Source organism: Procambarus clarkii, chromosome 26 (assembly GCF_040958095.1).
Source record: "Procambarus clarkii isolate CNS0578487 chromosome 26, FALCON_Pclarkii_2.0, whole genome shotgun sequence".
In the NCBI taxonomy this organism is placed as follows: domain Eukaryota; kingdom Metazoa; phylum Arthropoda; class Malacostraca; order Decapoda; family Cambaridae; genus Procambarus; species Procambarus clarkii.
This window is the reverse complement of record NC_091175.1, coordinates 46,086,207-46,107,723: the sequence shown is the minus strand read 5'-3', so window position 1 is coordinate 46,107,723 and position 21,517 is coordinate 46,086,207. Positions and strand designations below refer to the sequence as shown.

Below are 21,517 nucleotides of genomic sequence, written 5' to 3'. Positions count from 1 at the left end.
TTTTCCAGCGGTCCTTCGTAGGGCCATGGGTTTTTGTATGTTTATCCCCAACGGTCCTCCGTAGCGCCTAGTCCATTTCGTTACCCCGGCGAACGAGTCAAAGTTTTTTTATCAACGGTCCTTCGTAGGGCCATGGTTTTTTTCCATATTTTACCCAACGGTCCTTGGTAGTCTCCTAATATTTTCATTCATTTTATTGTCCCCTCCCGAATGTCATATAGAATTTTCCAACTGTTATATTAAAAGGTTCGCTCCTAGGCCCCAGCCATTTTGTTTCAAGGGGATTAAAAGGTCCCTCGTAGTCACACATGTTTTTCGTTACCCCAGTGACCCATGCACAGGCATCGGTCAATGACGTCATCAGCTAGCCAGTCTTCATCTTCCCTGAATAAGTCCGTTTTCTGTTATAGTGTAATTATTCCCATTTTCAATATTTATAGTAAAGGGGGATTAAAAGGCTGCCTTCTGTCAAGCCTAATGTACAATGACATCATCCATTATAAGCTCGTTTTTCTCAATAAGGTATTTCCATACTATTGCCCATTTTTCTAGGATCATTTCAAAGCTAAGATTTCAAATTAACATGAGAAATGAGTTCAGCTCTGTCACCAAAGGAGTATTTACCCAGGTCTTTTTCCTAAATCTAAAACTTATTCCAGTTTATACCCATTGTTTCGTGTTCTATCTCGTGTTTTTAGCCTATTAATATCCCCCTTTATCATTTCCATTCTTTAACACCTCTATCATATCACCCCTATTTCTTCTTCGTCTATCTAGAGAATGTAATTTAAGCTTTGTCCATCTTTCTTCAAGGATCGTTTATTGAGCATAGGGCAAATAAAATTGAAAACTCACTATCATCCATTTGTATGAAAACAGTCCCCTGCCAGGCGTGGTGACTTTAATGCGATTTCAGTACTAATCCAATATTACTGTATAAACTAACAGTCCCCTGCCAGGCATGGTGACTTCAATGCAATTTCAGTAGTAATCCAATATTACTGCATAAACGCATAAATATATATATGCGCATCTCATATGCACTCAAAACATACCTACCACACCTTACTGTAGCACATAACAGATAAAAAAATACTCATTCAGTAAAAGCAAGGCCTTCTGCAAAGTACCTTTTTTTGTGACGTCATCATCCCTAATGTGGCGTGAGGCGTCAACGGGCTAAATGCGGGTCCCAGGAGGTTCACACATAAGTGTGAACTCTTAATCAGGCTTAATACCTCACCTATACTCTATGCTTCATCAGAGTTGATATTCAGCTACAATGGCTCGTATTTTCGCTCATTGCTCATATTTTCTGTTATTCATAAACCCGATCAAACCATCCTAACCTAACCTAACCTAACATATTATTTATAACAAACAAATACATTCTACAGACCAGTTGTTGTTGATGTTTAGTGACATCGTGAAAAGCGATCTCAGGTATAGGGATAAGGTATTGCTGGCCATTAGCATATTTTTTTTGAGATATATACAAGAGTTGTTACATTCTTGTACAGCCACTAGTACGCGTAGCGTTTCGGGCAAGTCCTTAATCCTACGGTCCCTGGAATACGATCCCCTGCCGCGAAGAATCGTTTTTTCATCCAAGTACACATTTTACTGTTGCGTTAAACAGAGGCTACAGTTAAGGAATTGCGCCCAGTAAAGGTGTATATAATACACCTTATAATAATAGGTGTCAAGGTATTACAGTACCTTACTGGACAACTATGTATGACGTCACGGACAACCAATGCGACCTTTGGCGTCCTACTGGCATGTGTATTTAATGTTATTATTCAAAAATGACTAGACTATCCATCCCCACCTAACCTAATCAGAGGTTTAAGAATATACATTTTAGTCATCTGCGACTGTAATCATTCATTATGCAGTAATAAGTTCAAAAGTATAACAGAAGCCCAAATGTCGTACCGCAATTTTTAGAAGCATCGTACGTCTGGCAGCACATCTGGTAAGCTGACCTGGCCGCCATTCCCCAGTCAAATAGGTCAGTACATCTCTAGCTCTCCCAGCCAGCACAAGCAGCCAACATCGCTCCTGGACATTTCACCAGACCTCTGTAGTATTCAACAACAATACGCAACCATGGAAACTTGTCCTTTCTGCAATAAGCCAAAGCAGGGGAAATTGCACTTGTGCGAAGTAAAGTGCATAGAATGTCGTATTTCATATACAGCCAACTCGCGTCGTGAGTGTGTGTTATGCTGTCCCCAGTGCGTTAATATCCCTCGTGGACATTATGATGCAGTCTGCACCTCGTGCTCCAAAATCTTCTGCACCAGTCGTAAGTAATATTAATATCAGCAACACTTGCTTCGTTTATGATCAATAATTTTATATAGAATTACACCAGCAGCATGTGATATTTTATAAAAAATATTGCCTACCAGCTTCAGTAATATTGTTTTTATTCGCATAAATATTACTGTGATCCACAGGTCGCGACCCCGAAACCTGTCCATTTTGTATGAATCTGGATGTTGATGACGATACGGAGTCTAACACCAGATACTATTCTGAGACCTCAGAAGCTTCATCACCTCAGAGCGAAAGTAAGTTAATATCCATCATCAGTATTCATTATTAATTTTATTAATCTTAGAAAATATTGTACTATTCCCATCATTAATCGGTTATTTAAAAATATATGTTATAAATGCTAACTAACATCTACAAAAAAATAATTAATGTTTTTTTTCAGGATTATCTGTTGAACAGTTGGATGAGGAATATCCTCGTGGAGGAGGGAATGAGGCTGGAGAACCTAGCACTAGTCAAGCTCGTACACCGCCATTAGAAGATAGTAACAATAGCAGGCCCAGTCTAGATCGTAAGTATCATCCTCGGTGATTATTTCCATAACCTTGCATTATTTATTTGTAAACATTCCTATATTAAATTTATATTATTTTTTATTAAAAATCTCAATTCTTTTTACTCTAGGTAGCCATCTAGAGGATGAGGACTCCCTGCATTTGGTTTGGGAAGCTGATTCAGATGTGGAAGCCAGCCAGCCTATCGCTAATTCTCCACCACCACCTCAGGAACAGGAACAGCAGGTAGATGTTTTGCTTCCTCCTCAACCCGAAGTGCTTGAAGTGATCAATAATTTCAATGGGGGGTACATACGCCATTCATATAGCATCCCAGATCATGCCCAAGGAGATCCTGCCCATTATTTGACTATATATCGTGATTATTTTATTCAGCAAATAGAATCCTTGTTTGATGCCGTTCATCCCAATTTCCCTCCTGCCCTCTTGATATACCCTGATTTTACATTTAATTTACAACGGCTTAATCAAGAAAATGAACCTGATTTTGAGGGAGAGTTACCTATAAGGGCTGAACAACGCACTGTATCTAGGCATGAGGCTAGTGTTGTCGTAGATCAATGGATTGCTGAATTGGATAATAAGTTAGAAGAGTTCTTTGCCGAGACAGAAGGTTCGAGTCTAGGTATACAGAGCATTTCTTGTTTTTATATCAATTCTATAGCTGTTCAGCATCCCATCCGTCTTGGCGATTATGTACCGTATCCGGATAAATTACGTGGGAAACAACTTATTTTCAACCCTAAAGGGGAACAAAATATATGTTTGATCCAATGTTTAGCGGCATATATATGTCTAGCTCGGGGGATGAATTCAAATAACATTGGTAGGCGTTCCAAATCTGCCAGGTGGTGTCTTAGATTTGTCCGATGGCCTGAGGATATTGAAATTCCCATAACGTACGATAACATCAATAAAATAGAAAGTATAAATAAAGTATATTTATCTATGTGCTCACTCGTGAAGATAATAGGTACTACATTAGCTTAGCTAGAAAAGGTAGAGAATATTCTGCTCCTAAAGTACCTTTGCTCATGCTAGAGGATCAGCATCTTGTGCTCATTAAAGATTTCAATCAATATGTTCGCAACATGCGACGTCAATTAACCAGAGCCCCAGATAATCATATTTTCTGTCATTCGTGTTTAATTCATTTGTCACCTGATGCGATGCGGGATCACGAAGAGTCATGCGAAGTTAAACAAACATTGAAATTTTACCCTGAAGGTCATAAAATCAAGTTCAAAAATTACGGTCGTGCTTATGGACCCTCTCACACAGCATATTATGATTTCGAGTGCTTGTTGAACCCCTCCAATCCCCAAGGAATGATTGAGAAGCGTCACAAAGCTGTGGCATATGCTTTTATCATCATCAACAGGGAATCGGAGGTGGTAGAGAAATTAACGTATATGGGGGATGACCCTGTGAATCATTTCATAGATACTTTGGAGAAAGCATGGAAGAGAATCAAATCTGCCATGCCTACATACAAAATATCTATGACACGTGAACATTGGCAGGCCTATAGACGTCAGACCACATGTGAAATGTGTTATAGTCCATTTAAATCAGCTATGGACAAGCACCGTCATCATGATCATGCTGTTGAATTTAAAAATTATCTAGCTGCCTATTGCCAAAGGTGCAACATGTTATGCAGAAATTCTTATAAATATTTATACACATTCTCTCACAATGCGGCTTATGACCTCGGGGTAATTTTAAATGAATTGTCCAACCTCCCTAACCGTGAAATTGATATTGCCTCCAAAGATGGATTCAAGTTCATGAAAGTAGATATCGGTAAACTTCGGTTTATGGATAGTCTGGCTTTACTAAATGGTGGGCTGGAAAAACTAGCTAAAGAACATATCAGGGAAGGTAAACCCACCACTTACACCTCAGTTATGCTAGATGATGTCCCTGTAGCTGCCCACCATTTATTAAAGACAGGCAAACAGGTCTTCTGTTATGACTACATTTCATCTTTGGAGAAATTAAATGAACCGGCTCTTCCTCCTCCCGAAGCCTTTTTCAATAGTTTAAAACACGAGGCCATAAGCGAGAGTGATTATACACAGGCTAAAGAAGTCTTTAGATTAGCGGAATGCAAGACCATTGGGGATTACTTGAAGGTCTATTTGAAAGTAGATACTGGACTATTGTGTGATGTGTTTACTGTATGGCGCAAGACCATGCTTGAGCTGTACAAGTTAGACATTACACACTATGTCTCGTTATCTAGTTTTGCATGGGACGCTTTCTTGTTTAAGAGTCAAGTTGTCTTGGACTCTATTTCTGATCCCCATTTGTACGATGTATTGCGCAGAAATCTAAGAGGCGGATTTACCTCTGTTGTGCGGCAACACACAAGTGTACAAAATGAGCAAACGGGTGCTGATCCTTCTAGCACCGATAAATATATTCTGTATTTAGATTTTAATGGCTTATACGCCACCTGTATGACAGAACTGCTTCCTCAAGGCGGGATCCGTAAATTATCTGCTGCCGAATGTGATGATTGGCTCCAACAAGGATTGGAAAATATTACATGTGATGGGGATAAAGGGTATTGGGTCATGTGTGATACCAAGCATGTCGCACCTGAGGTGGCTCGATACACGGATGACTTACCTTTAACCCTGTCACATGCTAATATTTCGACTGATCTTTTGTCCGATTATAGCAAACATATTTTAAATACCGAAGATCGTAAACTCCCCAAGAAAAACAATAAATTAATTGCTTCACATCTCCCCCAAAAAGATTACTTGGTGAGTTTAGATTTGCTTCAGATGCTGATGAAATTGGGATTGGAAGTAGCTAAGGTAAATGCAGTTTATGAATTCCAACAGAGCAAGTACCTTAAGGAATTTGTCGAAACAAATGCTCGTGAACGTGCAAATACACCTTGCGCCATTAAGGGTAAAGCTTTCAAGCTAGTATCAAATGCAATTTACGGCAAGAGTTTGACGAATGTGAGTAAATATGGCGATCAGCATTATTTAGTTACATCACGAGACAAATTCCAAAAGCATGCACGCAATCCGTTCTTCAAACGGAGCATTTTGTTAAGTGAAGACAGAGTCATTTGCACAGTTAAGAAACAATCACTTAAAGTCAATACACCAACTTATTTGGGGTTCCAAATCTTGCAAATAGCTAAGAGGATCCTATATGATTTTTGGTACAATACGGTCAAAGCTCATTATGGAGACAAAGCTAGATTGCTGTATACGGATACAGATTCGTATTTGATTGAATTAAGCTGTCCAAATGCTTTTGAGGAATTAAATAAACTGCCTTTATCTCAGCATATGGATTTCAGTAATTTCCCTCCTGAAAATCCCTATTTCGATGACTCTCGCAAAGGTCAACTAGGTTTGTTAAAATCAGAAGTCGGAGCCAAAATTATCAAGGAACTCATTGCATTGAAGCCTAAAATGTACTCGATTCACACTCAAGATCAGGTTCAGATCTGTCGTTGTAAAGGAATTCCCACTTATCATCAGTCTAAACTCACTCATGCTGCTTTCCAAAGTGCTTTAGAGTTAAATATTGGGCAGAGGTTCCAATCCCGATCTATTAGGAATGTTAAAGGCCGTATGTGTACCTGTCTCACTACAAAACGTGGATTGTCTGCCTTTGACGATAAACGTTATGTACTGAGTCCTACACAGTCTTTGGCGTATGGACACCCCGATACACCTCAAGCAGAAATTCATGAAGAAGAGAATGAGGAGGAGGAGGATGTACCTGCACCTGCTGCTGCACGTCCTGTGAGACGTGGATTCCATCCCATATTCAATATGTGGGGAAAACGCGATGCACTGGTGAACAAGACGTATCCTCACAATTAGTGACTGAAGAAATTGGTGATAGAAAATTTGCAACCTCCCCTAACCTGACATTGATGTTTGAAAATTGCTACCTCCCCTAACCTGAGATTGATGTTTGACAATTGCTACCTCCCCTAACCTGAGATTGATGTTTGACAATTGCCACCTCCCCTAACCTATCATTGATGTTTGACAATTGCTACCTCCCCTAACCTGACATCGATGTTTGAAAATTGCTACCTCCCCTAACCTATCATTGATGTTTGAAAATTGCTACCTCCCCTAACCTGTCATTGATGTTTAGAAAATTGCTACCTTCCCTAACCTGTCATTGATGTTTGAAAAATTGCGGGGGCCCTGACTCATCACTGATGTTCTGAAAATGCAGTCTCCCTTAACCTATGTTGAAAATGTTCTGTTGTATATCTATGTTGAAAATGTTCTGTTGTACATAAAAAAAAAAAAAATAAAAGTTTGTGAAATGTATACTTTGATGTTTTTATAAAACCGTACCCCCCTAACCTATGTTTTGAAAATGTTCTATGCAAAAAAATAAAAATATGAAAATGTATACTTTGATGTTTTCTATGAAACCTTCCATGTTTAAATATAATAACCTTATCATACTTATGTCAGTACAAACTCAACACGAGTCATGGATAGTTCACCTATCACTGAAGAACAACTTGATATTTTCAATGAACCAAGCAGAATAATCATTGCAGGATTTTCCAATGGCGGAAAATCTTATTTGTGCACTAAACTCGTACAAAAATACCATCTGAAATTCTCCAGTATTATTATATGCGGCGGCAGTTAGAGCATTGCTAGACGATTCAGTAATTAACAAGAAAATAATAGCTCATTCTGAAATTATCAACCCTCTAGATGAACGTACAGATGATTCGCCTATTTTAATTATTATCGATGACTTGTTCATCGAATCTGCTAATTCCAAAATTGTGTCTGATATCTTCACTAAAGGCAGACATCTTGCTATTTCGTGCATATTCATTACCCAAAATATATTTTTCTCTGGGAAATATGCTAGAAGTATAAGTTTAAACGCCTCCCATTTCATATTAGTGAAATCTAGAGATTTAGCTCAAATTGAGACTTTAGGACGGCAGTTATTTGGAAAACAAGATTCTAAAAAGCTTTTAGATATCTACAAGAAAGCCATCAGTAAACCTTATGGGTATTTATTGGTGGATTTAGGAGTGAAAACCCCTGAACGCATTACCTTCCATAGCAATATTGTTGGTGAGCATCCATACGAAATTGTTTACCAATGGTGAATGTACTTAACAACAACCACAAGGGAAGGTTAGGGGGGTTGGGTGTATAGGATGTGTTCCCCAAAACAACAACAACAACAACAACAAGGGGAGGTTAGGGGGGTTGGGTGTATAGGATGTGTCCCCCACAACAACAACAACCACAAGGGGAGGTTAGGGGGGTTGGGTGTATAGGATGTGTTCCCCACAACAACAACAACAACCACAAGGGGAGGTTAGGGGGGTTGGGTGTATAGGATGTGTTCCCCACAACAACAACAACCACAAGGGAAGATTAGGGGGGTTGGGTGTATAGGATGTGTTCCCCACAACAACAACAACCACAAGGGGAGGTTAGGGGGGTTGGGTGTATAGGATGTGTTCCCCACAACAACAACAACCACAAGGGGAGGTTAGGGGGGTTGGGTGTATAGGATGTGTTCCCCACAACAACAACAACCACAAGGGAAGGTTAGGGGGGTTGGGTGTATAGGATGTGTTCCCCACAACAACAACAACAACCACAAGGGGAGGTTAGGGGGGTTGGGTGTATAGGATGTGTTCCCCACAACAACAACAACCACAAGGGAAGGTTAGGGGGGTTGGGTGTATAGGATGTGTTCCCCACAACAACAACAACCACAAGGGGAGGTTAGGGGGGTTGGGTGTATAGGATGTGTCCCCCACAACAACAACAACCACAAGGGGAGGTTAGGGGGGTTGGGTGTATAGGATGTGTCCCCCACAACAACAACAACCACAAGGGGAGGTTAGGGGGGTGGGGTGTATAGGATGTGTCCCCCACAACAACAACAACCACAACAAGGGGAGGTTAGGGGGGTTGGTATATCAGATGTATAAAGCAGCTAAAACCATACAATTAGATATCACTTTATTAGAAGATGGAGCACGTACTAGATAAAATTTATTATAACCCCTCATCCACAGGAGGGTTAGGGGGGGTCAATAGGTTGTATAAAGCAGCTAAAACCCTAAAGCCAGATATTACTTTATCAGATGTCAAAGAATACTTGAAATCGTCTAAAGCCTACACTTTGCACGCATTAAAACCTCGCAAATTTCTACGAAGAAAGGTGCTGAGTCCTAAACCCCGTATATATTTAGCTTGTGATTTAGCAGAAATGGGATTATTGGCCAAATACAATGATGATATTAAATACATTCTCGTCTGTGTCGATATTTTTTCACGGTATGCGCAAGTAGCACCTCTGATACGCAAAGATGGACAGACTGTGAGTAAGGCTCTGAAAAACATATTGGAATCCTCATATTTCCAAGGAATACGTAAAATAAATACAGATCGAGGAGGAGAATTTTATAATTCTCATATGCAACGAATGCTTGCAGCTAAAAATATTAAACTGTATAGCGTATTTTCTCAAGAAACAAAAGCCGCCATCGCTGAACGCTTTATACGTACCATAAAAACTAAGATTTATAAATATATGACTGCGCACAATACCTCGAGATATCTGCCCATATTGCCTGATATCATAAAGGCTTATAACACAACACCCCACCGAGGGTTAGGTGGTCGGACTCCAGTTGACGTCCATGCTTTATCTCGTCCACAAGATATAAAGAAACAGTTCAATCTCATGTATAAAAGTAAGGACAAACCTAAAGCAGGTCTTGGTTCTCTACTAGCTGTCGAGGACACAGTTCGCATTACTCTCTCCAACAGAATTTCGACATTCAAGAAAGGTTTTGCAAGACAAAACACGGAAGAAATTTTCAGAATTATTCGTATAGATAAAAGCCAACCTATCCCATTATATTTTTTACAAGATTTGAATAACAAGCCCATTGACGGAGGGTTTTATAAGGAAGAATTAACCCTAACCCATTTACCAGCTGCATTTAATATTGAGAAAGTACTACGTAAACGTACATTGCCTAATAATAAATTACAGTATAAAGTAAGGTACGAAGGCTACGATTCTTCATTTGATCAGTGGATTGACGCTGATGATTTGTTGAAGATATGAAGAAGCCATTAGTATACAAGTACAAAGACTTGGTGACCTTGCTGAGCAAACTCAATTCCTCAGCCAGGAAAAAATTGATTGCTCAGTTTAAAAAACCACATATTCATTGCTTGTCAGAGATTTTCAACAATTTTCTGAAAAATAGGCTTCCGGTTAAGAAGAAAGTTATAGTCAAATTGAAGAAATACAGAGACACCTTGCATTCGCTGGCTTGCAAGAAACCCTCAATTTCAAACAAAAAGCGTATTTTATTGACTCGTAAAGGAGGCAGTATCCTCGGTATATTATTACCCATAGCTGCTAGTTTAATTTCCAGGCTATTTAATAAATAAAAATGAAAGAATATTATCTAGTACCTCGTAAAACCATCGATGAGAGACCTGCTACAGTACCAGTAGTTAAAAAAGCAGAAGTAGCGCCATCACTAGCTCCAACACCAGCAACAAGTACTCCAGTAGCACCAGTTTCAGTACGAGCTAATCCTTCAATAGTACATTTGGTACATTTAAAATTGAAAGCTAAAGATCATGATTATGCTACTTCGCTGTTGAATTATTTTGATGAAAGCAAGATGGTTCAATGGGACGTCAATGGGAATCTGCAAATGCCAGTGACTGGAATAAACATAATTGATGATATTTTAACTAAAATGACAATTCACCGCTCTGTATTCCCACGAGAAAAATTACCACTGGTTAAATTATTCATCTCTTTAACCTCAACTCCACAAGAGATGTTTAGGAATACAGAATCTCGTAAACAAGTATTTAATGATGACGTGGTACTAAGAAGAAAACGGGTGTATGCTCCTACTACAGCTGCTGGAGAAACTAAACGCCCTAAAGTTGGCGGAGGAGCACCATGGTTAGCTTACTGAAGGTGAGGTGTATAAATAGATGTTCTGTTTTGTTTTTAGTTTATTCATTCATAGTCCAGCAATGGATTCCCACGTTATTTACGCTACTAGTGTTTCTAATACAGATTTATTTCCTAATAATGTACCTAGTGCTTTTGAAAATAGACTGTATAATCAACTCGTGCTGGATTCTAGACGCTCCTACGAAATGTGTCTCCAGAATATATTATTGCCTTCGTCATATTACATAATAAGATCGGATGATCTGGAGAGTTATATCCGCGTGAGAATTATGTACCTAGATGCTAAAGGAATTAGTTACAAACATTCCAAATTTCTACCGAAAACTAATATTTTAGCTGGTGGCATAAAGGAAATTATATACGCCATCAATAATGAAATTACCCATATATTTTCACAGAACGATTTGAGTTTTGTGTCTGATGTCTATAAGACGCATTTCCCAAGATATGCTGATGCATATATTAAATATGGAACGATTTCCAATAGAGTAAAGTTCAATACCGCGAGCAGCGATGAGAATGTATTGTATTATGACGATAATCGAGCAATATGCAGGATTTCCTTATCTTTTGGGGCGAGTATTGGCAAGGTTTTAGGAACTGAACAGCATAAAAATTATGATATATACGTGCACAAGAATTATTTGGATGAAACACCCATAACAGACACGTGCCCCTACCCTCCACAACCCAGGGGCATGATGGATTATTTGTGTGTTTATTGTGATAAAATTGCTCCTACGATGTACGGAAATTTATTAGTGAATATATTGGACGTAGTGTCTTTGCAGGGCGGTGAAAGCACGAATAGGAAACTATATAAACCTCTAAATACAAATGTACTGGATAGTATAAGTATTGCAGTAACAGATCCTAATGGGACCCCTATTTATTTTGATAAACGAGGAAGCACAACAGCTGTTTTACATATACGACCCCAAATTGGGTCTATATAATAAGAACATTACAGTTCCGAGCCTCATTACTCATCTGCAAGCTACAAAATGCGCGTCAATTTCATCCCTCCGTCTGTAGACGAAATATTATTCTTAATTAGTCCACCTGCCTCATATAAAGGAGGTGGGCTGAGTGATATTAGAATATTCAATAGGAGTCATATAAGAGGAGGTGGTATATTCAGTTTCCTCACTGGTTTAGCCCGTAAAGCAGCCCCATTTTTAATGAGAACCCTCGCTCCTGCCGTCTTAAGTATGGGTCAGAATGTATTGCAAGACATGCAAACAGGCGAACATTCCTTTAAAAAGTCAATGAAAAAGCATGGGATCGAATCATTGAAGGGAGTTGGCCGGCAGATTTTAGGTGGTGGTAAAAGGCGGAAAAAGTCTAAGAGAAAGGCTAAGGCCACCAAATTAGCACTTATTCGCAGTTACACAAAACAGAATAAGAAGAATAAGAGATATAATGACGTGTTTGCGTAAATTACAATTCATTCCTCTCATAGCATCCAGCATGAATACTACTACTACACTAGGAGCGGGGCTACAATCCCCTTTGGAAAGTTACACAGTGGCTGTAACAGATGGATTTCCCAAACTAAATTCAGCACGTATGATCGAGTCCACTATAGCCAGCAGGAAAAATATTGATATTTTACCTGTTAATTTAGGAATTAATAAATTTAAGGACTCGTATATCGAATTTAGAATCCCTGGCATACCTGGCCATTTCCTGGATATGTCATCACTAGCCCTAGAAGTGGGCATAGAATTAACAGAAGCTGACGCCGCAATAGATTCGGGCAAAAAAGTGACTGTAGCCAATGGTTTATCACAAACACTTTTTAAAACAGTGGTGGTGTATTTCAACGAACAAGTAGTTGAAAGTAATTCTTTATTTTCTTATTGAGCGTATATAAAGCTGCTAACGAATCTTTCCAGAAGTAAAATTGATGGTTTTAAGCATCTAGCTCATTTTTATAAGGAAGAGGCGCTAACGATACCCAATAAAATTGATACGCAGTATTTTGCTACGACCACGATAGATCAGGATGAGAAAATGGCTAATATGAAAGAACACGGCATTTATACGTGCTTTAAATTACTGCTGGATATTGCATCTATTAGCGAATATTTACTGGATAACGTAGATGTAAGAATACGTTTGGAGTTAAATAGTGATAAATGGGTTATTGGCAGTGATACAGCAACTGCTAATTATAAATATAATATAAATATGGCCCGCTTATGGATCGATAGATTAACCCCATTCCCTTCTGGGCTACTAGCTATTAACAGAGTACTCGCCCAAAATAATGGAGCAGTAACGTATATATTTGATAAAACCCTATTTAAAACCTATATTCTAGGGCAGGGCCAAAAATCACTAACTATGGACCAACCCTGGGGTGGAGTGATCCCTGAGAAGTTATACATGGCCATTATTGATATGGAAGCCATTTCTGGAGATTATACCTTAAACCCATTATATTTCAACAATTCCGCCTTGAGCAACGTATATATCTCGGTGAACGGCACGAGTTTATTTAATATCGCGTGTGATTTCCCCCATAAATGTTCGAAATTATATTATACGGTCCTGAATGCTGTAGGATTTAATGTAGATAATATTTTGTCCTACGAATCGTTCGTTAAAGGACAAACTCTGCTGGTCTTTAATTTATTACCAGAAGAAATAAAGGACACAGTTTCCTTGGAAGCGACAGGGAATTTAAGAATTACATTGGAATTTAATACAGCCATAGTGGGAAATAAAGTCATACTGCTGTTTGGTCCTACTACTGGGGTTATGAAAATTAATGCTGACCGACGTATTATTTGTGAAACGAGAGCCTAAGAAACATGAATTGTTTAGAAATAAACAATGGGTTGAAAAATATATATTTAGGGGTAGAAACCATATATATCGGATGTTATTTAGCGAACGATGTACGGAGAATCTTCAAGAAATTGAATAAAGAGCCAGTGGTATTTATTTTAAATACTTTAGATGAGAAATCCCCTGTAACGATGATGGGTCATTGGATGACTGTGTATGTACACAATAAACCTTCAGGAGCCATTATCGCCCTGTTGGACAGTTTTGGGGTGAAGATGGAATTCCATTCACGTTATTTACAAGAATTCCTCTCTTATTTTGAAGATTACAGAGTTTACATGTTCACACAACGCATACAGAGCATGGACTCCTATTATTGTGGAGCCTATGCCATGTTTTTCGTCCATCAATTATGCAACTTTAACTTGAGAGCTGCACTACATAAATTTGAAACTTTATTTGAATATGGGGAATATGATATGAACGATAGGAAGATAATACAATTTGCTTATTCTAATTTCGCAATGCCTAACTGCAAAAAGACATTTTGCATAGATGGACAGGATAAATGTCTATCGCTGTGTGATGACTCCTCATATTACTAAGTTGTAAGTATATTTTAGATGTTTGCTATATATTGTCTTTCATATTATTGCTGATTTATTATTATTATTATTCTGTGTTGCTAATATGGCTTCTATTTATTCTTCCAGATTTGATGTGGCAGAGGAACGGGTCTCACAAAAAATTACCAGGATCTGGGATTGCTATGACCAACATCTGAAATATCATGCTTGTTCCCCATTACAATTTTACTGTTAAGACTAGAATGTAAACTTTTATTACCAATAAAATAATAGAAACCTATACAATGTATATTCTTAAACCTCTGATTAGGTTAGGTGGGGATGGTTAGTCTAGTCATTTTTGAATAATAACATCAAATACACATGCCAGTAGGACGCCAAAGGTCGCATTGGTTGTCTGGTGACGTCATACATAGTTGACCAGTAAGGTACTGTAATACCTTCACACCTATATGCTAATGGCCAGCAATACCTTATCCCTATACCTGAGATCGCTTTTCACGATGTCACTAAACATCAACAACAACTGGTCTGTAGAATGTATTTGTTTGTTATAAATAATATGTTAGGTTAGGTTAGGTTAGGATGGTTTGATCGGGTTTATGAACAACAGAAAATATGAGCAATGAGCGAAAATACGAGCCATTGTAGCTGAATATCAACTCTGATGAAGCATAGAGTATAGGTGAGGTATTAAGCCTGATTAAGAGTTCACACTTATGTGTGAACCTCCTGGGACCCGCATTTAGCCCGTTGACGCCTCACGCCACATTAGGGATGATGACGTCACAAAAAAAGGTACTTTGCAGAAGGCCTTGCTTTTACTGAATGAGTATTTTTTTATCTGTTATGTGCTACAGTAAGGTGTGGTAGGTATGTTTTGAGTGCATATGAGATGCGCATATATATATTTATGCGTTTATGCAGTAATATTGGATTACTACTGAAATTGCATTGAAGTCACCATGCCTGGCAGGGGACTGTTAGTTTATACAGTAATATTGGATTAGTACTGAAATCGCATTAAAGTCACCACGCCTGGCAGGGGACTGTTTTCATACAAATGGATGATAGTGAGTTTTCAATTTTATTTGCCCTATGCTCAATAAACGATCCTTGAAGAAAGATGGACAAAGCTTAAATTACATTCTCTAGATAGACGAAGAAGAAATAGGGGTGATATGATAGAGGTGTTAAAGAATGGAAATGATAAAGGGGGATATTAATAGGCTAAAAACACGAGATAGAACACGAAACAATGGGTATAAACTGGAATAAGTTTTAGATTTAGGAAAAAGACCTGGGTAAATACTCCTTTGGTGACAGAGCTGAACTCATTTCTCATGTTAATTTGAAATCTTAGCTTTGAAATGATCCTAGAAAAATGGGCAATAGTATGGAAATACCTTATTGAGAAAAACGAGCTTATAATGGATGATGTCATTGTACATTAGGCTTGACAGAAGGCAGCCTTTTAATCCCCCTTTACTATAAATATTGAAAATGGGAATAATTACACTATAACAGAAAACGGACTTATTCAGGGAAGATGAAGACTGGCTAGCTGATGACGTCATTGACCGATGCCTGTGCATGGGTCACTGGGGTAACGAAAAACATGTGTGACTACGAGGGACCTTTTAATCCCCTTGAAACAAAATGGCTGGGGCCTAGGAGCGAACCTTTTAATATAACAGTTGGAAAATTCTATATGACATTCGGGAGGGGACAATAAAATGAATGAAAATATTAGGAGACTACCAAGGACCGTTGGGTAAAATATGGAAAAAAACCATGGCCCTACGAAGGACCGTTGATAAAAAAACTTTGACTCGTTCGCCGGGGTAACGAAATGGACTAGGCGCTACGGAGGACCGTTGGGGATAAACATACAAAAACCCATGGCCCTACGAAGGACCGCTGGAAAAAGCAAAACGGTCCTTCCTAGCGCCTTTTCACACTACTATAGTATAGTGGTGATATAGCAGTGATAGTATAGTGGTGATATAGCAGTGATAGTATAGTGGTGATATAGCAGTGATAGTATAGTGGTGATATAGCAGTGATAGTGAGGTGATGGTGATATAGCAGTGATGGTGCAGTAGTGATGCTGTAGCAGTGATAGTGATATATCAGTAAATGTAAGGAGGAAATATCAGTGTGAGGTGATAATGCAGAGAAAGTGAAATGATGTTGGTGTAGCAGTGACAGTGTTATGTGATAGTGAGCTGTTGGTGATATAACAGTGACAACAGCTGTCATATAGTGACACCAACAATTTGTTACTCAACATGGTCAGTATATCACCCTAAGTGCGGGCCCTGAGGTGATGGTGATATATAGAGGTGATAGTGAAGCTATAGTGATACAACATTGATAGGATACAGTACTGAGAAGATATAGCATTGATGGTGATACAGTCGTGATTGTCAGGCATATGATACCAAAGTATATATACCAAAGATAGTGAAGTTATGATGATATAGTGATAAAAGTCTGTCCTTAAATTACATTGGCATCAAAACAGGCAGTCCATGGTGATGCAAGAGTGATGGTGGTGGTACAGTGAACTAGAGTGGCAGCACAACACCACAGTAGTGATGGTGGTGGTACAGTGAAGTAGAGTGGCAGCACAACACCACAGTAGTGATGGTGGTGGTACAGTGAACTAGAGTGGCAGCACATCACCACAGTAGTGATGGTGGTGGTACAGTGAACTAGAATGGCAGCACAACACCACAGTAGTGATGGTGGTGGTACAGTGAACTAGAGTGGCAGCACAACACCACAGTCCACCACAGTCACCTCCGTAATGTCACTGTGGTTGACTGCTGCCCTCACCACATCCAGGCCGCTCACCACATCACCGAAGACATTTAACCACTGGCGACCATCCTGGCGGTCCCTGGTGGCGATGGTGAACTGGGCACTCCTGGGACCCCCCGGATCATCGCAGCACAACACAGCTCCTGCCCGGCCTGACCTCCGGTACTGCCGCTGGAGGTCAGGCAGCAGTGGGGCTCCTCCCATACCATCATTACTCTCGTAGTCTCCGCCCACCACACACTCCCCCGGCTGACCCTTGTCCCACACCCACAACAGTTTAGTGTTGCGGTAGGTGTGGCCCCGCTGGCCCGTACACAACAACACAAACTGTCTGGCCCGCGGAGTGTCAGGGGTCAGCTGGATGGTGACCCGCCCTCTTGTTGACCCCGCCCACCAGAGGTCAAGGAACGCCAGGGTGCAGGAGGGCTCCAGCACGCCCACAACCTCACTCTCCTGCAGGAAATGAAATAAATCATGCTGATAACTATAACAAAATGTTATCATATTAGTTATGATAACTCAGTAAATCAGTAATGTCAGTAAGACAAGTGGGTGTAATAAAGTAACCTGGAGGGCGTGGGCGTCGGCGGGCGTGGGCTGACGCAGGAGTGGGTGGAGGTACAGCTGTCCGTCTTGTAGAGTTATCCTGGCGGAGCGGGGGCCATCTTGGTCTTCCTGGACGGCCAACACCCTGCCAGCCTCCACCAGCCTCTTGACGGGCTCCCTCATCCTGCGGAGGTCCTCAACCTGTGGACAGTGTCAGCCCCATTATCACCTGTGGTCAGTGTCAGTCCCATTATCACCTGTGGTCAGTGTCAGCACCATTATCACCAGTGGTCAGTGTCAGCCCCATTATGACCTGTGGACAGTGTCAGCCCCATTATCACCTGTGGTCAGTGTCAGCCCCATTATCACCTGTGGACAGTGTCAGCCCCATTATCACCAGTGGGCAGAGTCAGCCCCATTATCACCTGTGGTCAGTGTCAGCCCCATTATCACCTGTGGTCAGTGTCAGCCCCATTATCACCTGTGGTCAGTGTCAGCCCCATTATCACCTGTGGTCAGTGTCAGCGCCATTATCACCTGTGGTCAGTGTCAGCCCCATTATCACCTGTGGTCAGTGTCAGCCCCATTATCACCTGTGGACAGTGTCAGCCCCATTATCACCAGTGGGCAGAGAGAGCCCCATTATCACCTGAGGTCAGTGTCAGCCCCATTATCACTTGTGATCAGCGTCAGCCCCATTATCACCTGTGGTCAGTGTCAGCCCCATTATCACCAGTGGGCAGAGTCAGCCCCATTATCACCAGTGGGCAGAGTCAGCCCCATTATCACCAGTGGGCAGTGTCAGCCCCATTATGACCTGTGGTCAGTGTCAGCCCCATTATGACCTGTGGACAGTGTCAGCCCCATTATCACCTGTGGACAGTGTCAGCCCCATTATCACCAGTGGGCAGAGTCAGCCCCATTATCACCTGTGGACAGTGTCAGCCCCATTATCACCTGTGGTCAGTGTCAGCCCCATTATGACCTGTGGTCAGTGTCAGCCCCATTATCACTTGTGGTCAGTGTCAGCCCCATTATCACCTGTGGACAGTGTCAGCCCCATTATCACCAGTGGGCAGAGTCAGCCCCATTATCACCAGAGGGCAGTGTCAGCCCCATTATCACCTGTGGTCAGTGTCAGCCCCATTATGACCTGTGGACAGTGTCAGCCCCATTATGACCTGTGGTCAGTGTCAGCCCCATTATCACTAGTGGTCAGTGTCAGCCCCATTATCACCTGTGGACAGTGTCAGCCCCATTATCACCAGTGGGCAGAGTCAGCCCCATTATCACCTGTGGTCACTGTCAGCCCCATTATCACCAGTGGGCAGTGTCAGCCCCATTATGACCTGTGGTCAGTGTCAGCCCCATTATCACTAGTGGTCAGTGTCAGCCCCATTATCACCTGTGGACAGTGTCAGCCCCATTATCACCAGTGGGCAGAGTCAGCCCCATTATCACCTGTGGTCACTGTCAGCCCCATTATCACCTGTGGTCAGTGTCAGCCCCATTATCACCTGTGGTCAGTGTCAGCCCCATTATCACCTGTGGACAGTGTCAGCCCCATTATCACCAGTGGGCAGAGTCAGCCCCATTATCACCTGTGGTCACTGTCAGCCCCATTATCACCTGTGGTCAGTGTCAGCCCCATTATCACCTGTGGTCAGTGACAGCCCCATTATGCTGGACCTGTAGCTCCAGCCCCCCCTCTACTGGCAGGGGGTTGGTGCTTGACCTGTAGCTCCAGCCCTCCTCTACTGGCAGGGGGTTGGTGCTTGACCTGTAGCTCTAGCCCTCCTCTACTGGCTGGGGTTGGTGCTTGACCTGTAGCTGCAGCCCCCTCTTCGGGCAGGGTGGGGTTGGTCCTGGACCTGTAACTCCAGCCCCCCTCTACTGGCAGCGGGTTGGTGCTAGACTTGTAGCTCCAGCCACACTCTACTGGCAGGGGGTTGGCCCTGAATCTGTAGCTCCAGCCCTCTCTACTGGCAGGGGGTTGATGCTGGACCGGTAGCTCTAGCCCCCCCTCTACTGGCAGGGTGTTGGTGCTGGACCTGTAGCTGCAGCCACCTCTACGGGCAGGGTGGGGTTGGTCCTGAACCTGTAACTCCAGCCCCCCTCTACTGGCAGGGGGTTGGTGCTGGACCTGTAGCTCCAGTCCCCTCTACTGGCAGGGGTTGGTGCAGGACTAGTAGTTCCAACCCCCCTCTACTGACAGGGGGTAGGTGCTGGACCTGTAGCTCCATCCCCCCTCTACTGGAAGAGGGTTGGTGCCGGACCTGTAGCTCCAGCCCCCCTCTACTGGCAGGGGGTTGGTGCTTGACGTGTAGCTCCAGCCCCCCCCCCCTCTACTCTCAGGGGGTTGGTGCTGGACCTGTAGCTCCAGTCCCGCTCTACTGGCTGGGGGTTGGTGCAGGATCTGTAGCTCCAGCCCCCTTTACTGGCAGGGGGTTGGTGCTGGACCTGTAGCTCTAGCCCCCTCTACTGGCAGGGGGTTGGTGTTGGACCTGTAGCTCCAGCCCCACACTACTGGCAAGGAGTGGGTGCTGGACCTGTAGTTCCAGCCCCCCTCTACTGGCAGGGGGTTGGTGTTGGACTTGTAGCTCCAGACCCCTCTACTGGCAGGGGGTTGGTGTGGGATCTGTAGCTCCAGCCCCCTCTACTGGCAGGATGGGGGGGGGGGGCGTTGGTGCTGGACCTGTAGCTCCAGCCCCCCCCCCTCTATTGGCAGGGGATTGGTGCTGGACCTGTAGCTCCAGCCCCTTTCTACTGGCAGGGGGTTGGTGCTGGACCTGAAGCTCCAGCCCCCCTCTACTAGCAGGGGGAGGGGTTGATGCTGGACCTGTAGCTCCAGCCCCCCCCCCCTCTATTGGCAGGGGATTGGAGGTGGACCTGTAGCTCCAGCCCTCCTCTACTGGCACGGGATTGGTGCTGGACCTGTAGCTCCAGCCCCCCCTCTACTGGCAGGAGGTTGGTGCTATAGCTTTAGCTCCAGCCCTCCTCTACTGGCAGGGGAGGGGGGGGGTGGTCCTGCTTCTGTAGCTAAAGCACTCCTCTACTGGCAGGGGGTTGGCCCTGGATCTGTAGCTCCAGCCCCCTTTAGTATCAGGGGGTTGCTGCTGAACCTATAGCTCAAGCCCCTTCCTACTAGCAGGGGATTGATGATGGACCTGTAGCTCCAGCCCCCCCTCCCTCTTCTGGCAGGGGGTTGGTGCTGAACCTTCAGTTCCTTCCCACTCTACTGGCAGGGATTTGGTGCTTCACCTGTAGCTCCACCTACCCCTCTACTAGCAGGGGGTTGGTGCTGGACCTGTAGCTCTAGCTCCCCTCTATTGGCAGGGTGTTGGCCCTGAATCTGTAGCTCCAGCACCCTCTACAGGTAGGGGGTTGGTGCTGGACCTGTAGCTCCAGGCTACCTCTAATGGCAGGGAGTTGATGCTGGACCTGTAGCTCCAGCCCCCCTCTACTGGCAGGGGGTTGTTGCTGGACCTGTAGCTCCAGCCCCCCTCTACTAGAAGGGAGTTGGTAATGGACCTGTAGCTCCAGCCCTCCTCTACTGGCAGGGGGTTGGTGCTTGACCTGTAGCTCCAGCCCTCCTCTACTGGCAGGAGGTTGGTGCTGGACCTGTAGCTCCAGCCCTCCTCTACTGGCAGGGGGTTGGTGCTTGACCTGTAGCTCCAGCCCTCCTCTACTGGCAGGGGGTTGGTGCTTGACCTGTAGCTCTAGCCCTCCTCTACTGGCTGGGGTTGGTGCTTGACCTGTAGCTGCAGCCCCCTCTTCGGGCAGGGTGGGGTTGGTCCTGGACCTGTAACTCCAGCCCCCCTCTACTGGCAGCGGGTTGGTGCTAGACTTGTAGCTCCAGCCACACTCTACTGGCAGGGGGTTGGCCCTGAATCT

General features: G+C 42.9%; 1 protein-coding gene across 1 annotated transcript in view; it reads right to left on the bottom strand.

Moving 5' to 3' along the window:
- Nucleotides 1-16,328: 16,328 nt before the first annotated feature.
- The window catches only part of LOC123752490 (tripartite motif-containing protein 5-like), a 54,967-nt gene continuing 49,778 nt past the window's right edge, over nt 16,329-21,517 (bottom strand). Inside the window, exons 4-5 of the mRNA XM_069331711.1 lie at nt 17,645-17,824; nt 16,329-17,530 (exon numbers count right to left, since the gene is read on the bottom strand). Coding sequence (XP_069187812.1) covers nt 17,018-17,530; nt 17,645-17,824 — 693 coding nt within the window. The 3' untranslated portion in view covers nt 16,329-17,017. The remainder of the gene's footprint in view (nt 17,531-17,644; nt 17,825-21,517) is intronic.